Source organism: Nannospalax galili, unplaced genomic scaffold (genome assembly GCF_000622305.1).
Source record: "Nannospalax galili isolate Female #2095 unplaced genomic scaffold, S.galili_v1.0 scaffold95, whole genome shotgun sequence".
Lineage (NCBI taxonomy): Eukaryota > Metazoa > Chordata > Mammalia > Rodentia > Spalacidae > Nannospalax > Nannospalax galili.
Window position 1 is genome coordinate 2,174,527 of NW_008342393.1, and position 9,109 is coordinate 2,183,635.

Genomic DNA, 9,109 nt, shown 5'->3' on the forward strand with positions numbered 1-9,109 from the left:
ACATACATGCAGGCAATACACTCATATGCATAAAATAAAAATAATAAATAAAGAGCTGGGTGTGGTGGTGCACACCTTTAATCCTAGCACTCAGAAGGCAGAGTCAAGCTCAGTGAGCCTGAAGCCACAGCCTGGTTTACATGGCAAGTTCCAAGCCTGCTGGGGCCACAGGGAAGAGCTTCTCAAAAAAAAATTCATATCTCTACCCTAAAGATTCCATTTCCAGATATCTATTCTACAGAAATACATTGGGTTACAGGGAGGAAACACCTTTTCTCCTATATTGACCTCAAAATATGGGCAAAGAAGGACTTTAATGTAGTTAAATGTATTCATATTTGAAGAAAATATACTCACAGTTTCTCAGTCCATTGATGTGCTTTCCATACCTTTTTGTCAATATAAGAAATATCATCGATATGCTTTCCATACCTTCTTGTCAATATAAGAAATATCATTTCCTTGGAAATTTCTGTAAGAAATATGGTTCATACACTTGAATAAGTTCAGAAAATGGGCAGAACCCATAAAAGAAGCATTGAAACTTCCTTCGGGTATTCAAATGCAGAAAACAGAAACTACTGACTTTCTGATTTTCAGAGTTTGTCAGCCAAATGTGCACAATGAATAAACAGTGTGAGGCCACTGGCACAAACAGTGAGGCATTTCCTCATAATTTTAATTTTCTAGCTGTCCATTCCTTGGATAAAGATGCCAGTTAATTACTAAGTGTTTTTAAATCCTTTTACAAATCAGTGAGAAAATGATCAATAATTCAAAAGGAAAAATGAGTAAATACTTATCATTATTAGCCATTAAGAAACCCTGTGACAGGTAACACCAAAGCTTTGCCTAAGTGCTCTGCTGAAACATCTCCAGGTAATGGAAGGATGTGGAATTAGTTCCACAATTAGAAATTAGTGCTGACATGGAAAAGAGATCTGAGACATGCCACACAGGGAGAAAACACAACTCAGTCAAAGAATAAAATATTTTAAAAATACCAATTAAATTGGAAGGACACATACTAAAATGCAAGCGTGGTTTATCTTATGCGTGGTAGGGCAGAGAGAAAAAGGTGATAAGCTGTGAGGGGTGAATTTTACAGTTTATCCTACAAACACTCTCTTTTTTTTAACCTTGCATTTGTGCATGTGTGTCTACACATGTGCATATGTACACGTGTGTGTGTGAATATAAAGGCCTGAGTTTGATGTCAGGAATCATCCTTGACCGCTCCTTCCACTTTATTCATTGAGGCAGGGTCTCTTAATTAAGCCCAGATCTTAGTGATATGGCTAGTCTTGCAATCCTTGCTCATCTTTGCTCTTGGCTTTCTATGTATTAGATTCCACACCAGGCACCCTCTGTCTACCTTTTTTTTTTTTTTCATTGCTAGGAATGGAATCCAGGACATTGCAGTGCTAATCAAGTACTCTACCACTGAGCTGCATTCTTAAGCTCTTGGTGATTTTGAGACAGGATCCCACTATGTATAGTCCAGGCTGGCTTGAAATTATGATTCTCATTCTTTAATTTCCAAGTACTGGGATTGTCAAAAAACACCTCCACACTGTGCTTCCATGATTTTTTTTCAAGTGGGAGTGTATCCATGAATGGCACATGCTTAAGAGAAGCTGTTAAAAACCTTATTTATATTTAGTTTCAACTCTGTGGGATAACTTTCAATCTTTACCTTTAATTCTGTCTCAATAAAGTCTTTTTTGGTCTGTACTTTTCTTTGTTTATGGGGAAGAACTAAGTCTGCTCACCTGCCTGGTGGACATCACTCAACCACCAGTCTTCTGATTTTTATGCTCATCAATAAAAATACCTAAAACTGAAATCTTCCTCAGGTTGCTCCCCTGCCTGACTGCTGTGTCCACCTGGTCCACCATCATCTCATCTTCATCAAGGACAGAAGCATTGGATTCATCTTCCATTTTCCTCTTTTTGGCACACTCCAGTCCCCAACTCCTTAGTCAGTCACTAAACTCTGTCTTCTCTCCCTCAAGGGATTGAGGTTTTTCTTCCCATTCTCATCTTGGTCACAGTGACTTAGCCCTTACTCATCTTATTCCTAAATTTTTCTTGCTCTTTCTACATAGTTTCCAAAAGCAAGCTTTCCCCTCTAGATCACTCCATACATAGATTCTAAAATCATCTTAGATCTGAGTGTGGTGGCACGTGCTTTTAGTTCTAGGACTTGAGGGGCTGAAGCAGGATGACTGTGAACTCAAGGCCAACCTGTACAACACACATGTCCTCCCATTTTAATCATTTTTCTGTCTTTCTTGGAAATTTATAATGTTTCTCCATATCTCACTGTGCGACTTTCAAAGCACTAGACTTAGTATTCAGGGCATCTCATAATGCCTTTCACTGCTTTCTAATTCAATTCGTTCCTGGAAGACTAGCCTACTAAATCCTTGTCATTCCTGTAGCCCTGCCTTTGCCTACACTGTATTTCCTGGTTTTATTTTAAAGATTACAGGTCCCCTTTGAGCCACAGCTAGTTTTAATTTAATGTTTCTTTACTTTTCATTTATCATTTTCATGTTCTGGAGGCAATGCCATATGTAAGTGGCTCCCATGCTTCTTAGCCCTGAGTAGTACACAAAATGCATCCAAATACATAGAAAACCAAAAACAAAGATGAGTTCTGGACATAACTGAGATATTGCATAATATTGATAGCTAACATTCATATATGTGCTAGTGCCAAGATAAATATTACATGTATCTAAATCTCCTAACAGTCCTGTGAAATAGTATCTGTCATAATCCTCATTATACAGGTGAGGGAATTAACTCACAACTAAATACTTTTCCCAAGGTTGCAGAGTTACCACCTGAAAGATCTGGGTTTGAACCCTGGGAGTCCAGCTCCAGAGTTTACCCTAACTGCTTTGTTGCATCCTCACTAATGAGTCATAGGGTGGGGGAAAGGTTAAACAATGATATAATGGAGCTAAATAAAAATAGATATGGAAAAAAGGAAAAGTTCATCACAAATAAAACATTGGAGAGGGGTACTGTAGTAAAGAGATTGAGGACAGGAAAAAGTTGATAAGCAAAAGTAAGAGCAGAAAGTCTATGCAGGTGATGGGAAAGGCCCAGTAGGGAGTTGAGGAAAAGTTTGCTATGTCAGGCAGAATGTAGAACAGAAAGAAGAAAAAGTGATTCTTACAAGACGGTGAAGGTGCCATTGTAGGTGCCGGGTTCTGGCACAGGCACTTGGAGGAGCCGCTGCGCTGGGCTGAGATCAATACAAAACAGTGTCCCATTTTGGCAGGTACAGAGTGCACACGTGTTGGTAGTCATGGAGGCATTTTGTTCCACAGTCAAATATTTTTCTGTATTAGAATTTTCAGAATATGGAGTTATGGTACGTTTCAAATCTAAAGGTTTAACTGTGACCTCAGTTGGGTTTGAATGCTCAATGTGAACCTGGGGTGGAAGTGTCACCTGCTTTGGAAGCGGAGCTGTACTCTCGTCATCAGAGATGTAGAAATGTGCAGCGGCTCTAGACGGCTCTGAGACTATAGTGAGCTCCGGGTCCAAAGGCTGACATGAGATCCGGGGTGATGTTGGATACTTACGTTGATCCTGATTTGGTGTAGCAAATGTCACCTCTTGATACACTGGGGCTTCAGTCACAATTTTTTCAGGTAATTCTATATGAAGAGTTGTTGTTTCCTGCACAGTCTGAGACAGTTCTCCCACAGAAGTAGGTTGTGTAGTTACAGTAAGTTCCAGATCCACAGTTTAAACTGGGACTTCTGGTGGGTTTGGATGATGAACATGAACATGGTGTGGAAGTGCGACCTGAGTGTCCTTTGGGAGAGGAGCTGGAATCTTCTTTGGGGTTGTAGAATGGTGAACCTCTGAAGTATGTTCTGGATTCATGGTGAGCTCCAGGTCCAAAGGTTGGCATGTAATGCTGTGTGATACTGTAGGATGGTGAGGGTCTGGAGTAGGTTCTGGAGTTATGGTGAGTTCCAGGTCCAAAGGCTGATGTGTAATAGTGGATGATGTTGTACAATGGTGAGTCTCTGGAGTAGGTTCTGGAGTAATGGTGAGTTCCAGGTCCAAAGGCTGATATGTAATGCTGGTGATGTAGGATGGTGAGTCTCTGGAGTAGGTTCTGGAGTTATGGTGAGTTCCAGGTCCAATATTCTAGATCTTCAGGTGAAAGAAATGTGCTGTCTACCATAGAAGGCTCACCTGAGCTCCCCTGCTAAATTGGAGAAGGTTCCTCAGGATGCTCTTCAGGTTGGATTGGAACCCCTGAATAAGCTGGAGAATGCTGATCCTTTTCAGGGAGGGTTGACTGATATGTGTTGTAATGTCTTGCTGGTCTTTCGAAGGTTCACCCTCATTAATCACCTCTGAAGGTTTACCTGTGACATTGTGTGATACTGGAGGTTGAACTTGATCATGATCAAGAGGAGAAATTGTTACCTCAAGGTGTTCTGGAGGTTGAACTACCAATTCACTAGGGAGCTCTGGAGGCTGAGCTGGTTGTTCCTGCTGCGTTGAAGAAGGTTCAAACTCATCAGCATACTCTGAGTCTTCAACTGGGATTTCCAGCTGGCTCTCAAATTGGTTCTCTCCAGGAGACTTAGAAGCTGGCTGCTCCTGTCCTCTGAGAAAAGATCCCACCTCTTCAAAGGACCCCAGAGGATGCACTGGGGACCCTTGCTGGGTCAGAGATGATTCAATATCCTTGGTAGGCTGTGAAGTTATGGTAAGTGCCACATCCACAGGCCTAACTGTAATATTTGGTAAGTTATAATGATCTTGATTTTGATCTGCTCAGACTGTTACTTCATGGACATTCTCAAAAGGGAACTCTGGAGTTTGAAGTGGAGCCCCTTGCTCAGTTGGAGGCTTTATTACTTCAGGGTGCTCTTCAGGCTGAAATGAGGCTTCTGGCTGGTTTCCAGAACCTGATTCTACTTCCTCTGGAGACTCAGAAGGTTGAGTTGGCTGCTCTAGTTCACTAAATGATTCATCCTCCAAAAGAGGGCCTGGATGTTGAGATGGGATAACATCCTGCAGTGTTGGAAAAGACTCCACTTCCTCAGCATTGTCTTGAGGCTGAACTGGGAACTCCAGATAACTTTCAGAAGATTCAACTTCCTCAGGAGACTCAGAAAGTTTAACTGGCTGCTGCTGTTCACTGGGAGAAGGTTCAGAAGTTACTGTAAGTTCCACATCTGCAGGCTTAACTGTAATAGTGGGAAAAGTATAATGGTGAACTTGATCCTGACTGGGAGTTTGAACTGCTGTTGGAGTTTTGACTATATTCTGTATAGAGGAATCTGGAGCTGAAACTGAAGCCTCTTGCTCAGCGGGAGCACTGACTTCTTCAGGGAGCTTTGTAGGCAGAGCTGAAACTTCCAGCTGACGTCCAGAAGTTTCAAGGTCTTCAGGAAAATCTGAAGTCTGACCTGGGGCCTCTTGTGGAACTGATGAGAGTCCTACCTCCTCAGGACTCTCTGAAAGCTGGACTGGAGCCTGCTGCTGCTGATTCAAAATGGCTTTGGCCTCTTTTTCTGCCTCTGAAGTTACCATAATCTCAAGATCTGTGCGTTTCACTGTGACATTTGGTCAGTTTGAGTGCTCAGCTTCATTTCTATTTGGAAATGGATCATTTATCTCAGGATGCATTGATGCCTCAGAATCAAGTAGTTGATGTTGATCAGGGGGCTGTGGAAGATAGTCTAGAGTTTCTGACTGGGAATGATCTGGATGGTGAGTTTGGGTCTTCACCTGGAAGTGGGACGGTTCAAACTGCTCAGGGGGTTCTGGAGGCTCACCTATGTCTGCCTGGGATTGCAGAGGTACGCTCTCCGAATAAGCTTCATTCATACTTGAATCTTCAAAATCACCCTCCGAGATTTGTTTCTGAAGCTGAGTTTTTCCAACAACTACTTCAGCGAGTGGTCTGTGCTGAGTTAGATCTTTCTTCAGGTCCTGGGGTGAAACAATGAATTTTGTTGCTTTTGTACTCTGCTTGTCTAGTGATGGAACAAGTATTTCATACAACTGGTGATCTGTAGTCTGATCTAGACCGGCAGTACTTCTCAACTGTGAAGGCAGAACAGGAACCTGAATTTGATCTCCATTTAGCATTAAAATGTTCTCTGGCTGCTTCCCAGGCAGTGTTTTCTTCTTGTGCAGATCCTGATGTGAAACAGTGAATTTACCTGGCTCTGTGGACGACTCCGTAGTACTAGGATCCTGGTAAGCAAGTAAACTGTCAGCCAACTCCACAAGTGGTGTGGACATCTCTGAGGATGCAGAGGATCCCGGGTAATTGATGTCCCCTGCGTCTGTCCTGGATTTTCATGTATGGGGGTATTTCCATTGATTATCAGAAGGATGCCAAGACCAGAGCATGGTTGGTGTCTGGGGCTCTGAAGTCAATTGGACTGGGTTTCTGGGCCACTCCGAAGTGGGAGAAACCTGGGTCAGCAGCCATAAAAGCTGCCACATGAAGACAAGTCTTCATGTGCCAAAGTTCAGTAGAGACATGACATGCAGTAGGGACATGACATGCAGTAGGGACATGACATGCAGCGCTTTCCCAAGCTGATGGGAAACAAACTGAATGAAATCCCTTTGAGCTCAGGGAGTCAGGCCTGCCCCACCCCACCCTTTATTTATGACAGTTCACCTTTGTTACAAAATCATGACTAGGCTGGGTCCCAGTTGGATTCTGCTTGTTCCCTTGCCTGTAATCTTTTCCAGATGCCTGGCCTCTGTCCCTTTCTCAACTCTCCCGTTGAGACCTCTAAAGTCAAATTTAAAAGTTATTTTGGAGTGTTCGGGTCCTATTGCTTGCTTCTGTATTCTTCTTAATGCCTGGAGTAGACTGATTGGTGAATTGAGCACCAAGAAATACCTGATTGTTGGGTGACCCTGTTGCTAAGGTTGCAGTCCACCGTGTCCAGATAGCTCAAGGAGCTCGGCGCTTTATGGAGGACTCCCTTTCTCAGTGGGGGCTTCCGGCTCTCTGCCTGACCTTATCTGGAAAGTGCCTCCAAGCACAGATGCCTGGCCTTATTTGGAATATGACCTTGGCATAGTTGCCTCCTAAAAACTGTACCTAGGTTTTTTTCTTTATTACAATTAGGCATTGCACTATAGCCAGATGATAGGGTCCTCCTGCCACATTCAAATAAAGCACACTACGAGCACCTAGCATGTAAAACTTTGGCTGCTGCCTGCACCCTATATTTTTCCCTGACTCCCTCTGGACAAGCAAGCTGTCTCACTGAAACTGACTCCCAGAAGGTCTTTTCCATCGTACTCACTGGCTGTCCTGACCCTGTTCATTGCTTTTGCTCCCTTTGTTCTCATGGGCTGGTGGCCAACAGCCCACGAGGGGAGGGAGAGACCCACACCTGATGTTAGTTAGACTTTTATAAATAATCTTGAATTTATGGTACATTTAAAATTTTATTATTGGGTGGGGGGAACTGCCACAATGTGCATATAGAATTCAGAGGACAATTTTGGAAAGTTGGTTCTCCCCTTCCACATTTAAGAGGTTGCCAGGGGTGGAACTCTGGTCATCACGCTTGCATCATCAGTGCCTTTATTCACTGAGCCATCTTGTTCACCCTATTTATAAACCTAATCATATAATTCCATCTTTCATCAAGTTTTATCTCATAAACATTCTTTTAAACTGAGACCTTTTACAATGGGCTAATGGTTCTGGTTTTGTCTTCACTTTTTCTTCTGTGCATTTTGAAACACTCCTTATTTTAGAACAAAACTACAATCCTTTCTAGTCTGAAAGCATTTTCTTTTCTCTTTAACCTTCTTTATGAAAAAAAATAGATACATTTTTTGTCTTTTTGAGACAGGGTCCCCAGCTGTCCTGGAACTCACTATATAGACCAGGCTGGCCTTGAACTCACAGAGGTCTGCCTGCCTCTGCCTCCCAAGTGCTGGGATCAAAGGCATGCGCCACCACGCCCAGCCCCTACAAAAATATATTTTATAACTATGCCTTTTAATATCTCTTTTCTAATTACTTTCCGTTATATTTCTTTACAAATAAAATTTTTAAATTTATGTTTATGTACATGAGTGTTCTGCCTGAAGTATTTATTGTTGTTGTAGTTTTGTTTTGTTTTGTCCTTTGAGATAGGGTCTCTCTATGTAGTCTGGAACTTACTTTGTAAGCCAAACTAAAAAAGGATGATTTGCCTGAAATATTTAAGTGCACCCATGTCATGCAATGCCTGAAGAGGCCAGAAGAGGTCATCTGATTCCTTGGAACTAGTTACAGACAGCTGCGATACATCACGAGGGTGCTGGGAAACAAACCCAGGTCCTCTTCAAGAGCAGCAGTGAGTGCTCTTAACTGCTGAGCCACCTCTCCAGTCCCAAAGCATTTCATTTTTAATAAAAAAAATTTCATATTTTAATTAAATACAGGGATTTATGTCTGAAACATAGGCAAAACATATTATAGTCATGGAGACTCTTTATTTTCTCTCACCAGCAATTTAAATTAACAAATATCTGTTGGAGATTTCAGTCTCATTACAACAGGCACTTAGAAACTCCTTTTATTTCAAAGGATTTATTGGGACTGGAGAGATGGCACAGTGGTTAAGATCACTGGCTGCTCTTGCAGAGAGCACCAGCATAGCAGCTGACCACCATCCATAACTCCAGTTCCAGGGGTCTGATGCCCTCTTCTCACCTCCACGGGTATTGCACGACACAGGTGCACTTACACACATGCAGGCATATACAAGGGCCTATATTAAAGGCAGTATTGCTAGCTCCCTGTGACCCCTGTGAGGCAACAAGGAGTGGCAACCCCACAAGGAGGCATGAGTAAATGTACTTCCCATGCCCTGTACATACCTTTTGACACTATGCAAAATCACTGAGCTCTAGCAGTTTTGGGGGATGTAAGGTTGCTCTGACCCCTCACCACCTAGACCACCTTTGAGAGGTACCAGCCCTTGCACCTCACTGCAGCCTGGTGCCCATAACTGTCTCATAGACAAAGTACGTCCTCATCTCACCTTTGCCCTTTCCCAGGGAATAGTGTTAGTGCATCAGCTCTTAGCTT

General features: G+C 42.7%; 1 protein-coding gene across 1 annotated transcript in view; it reads right to left on the minus strand.

The window, feature by feature from the left end:
• Positions 1 to 6,695, minus strand: part of Lrrc37a (leucine rich repeat containing 37A) — a 60,423-nt gene extending 53,728 nt beyond the window's left edge. The window contains 7 exon segments of the mRNA XM_029565976.1: positions 358 to 389; positions 433 to 472; positions 3,191 to 3,356; positions 3,603 to 3,768; positions 3,955 to 4,179; positions 4,465 to 4,802; positions 4,872 to 6,695. Coding sequence (XP_029421836.1) covers positions 358 to 389; positions 433 to 472; positions 3,191 to 3,356; positions 3,603 to 3,768; positions 3,955 to 4,179; positions 4,465 to 4,802; positions 4,872 to 6,297 — 2,393 coding nt within the window. The 5' untranslated portion in view covers positions 6,298 to 6,695.
• Between the last annotated feature and the right edge of the window lie 2,414 nt (positions 6,696 to 9,109).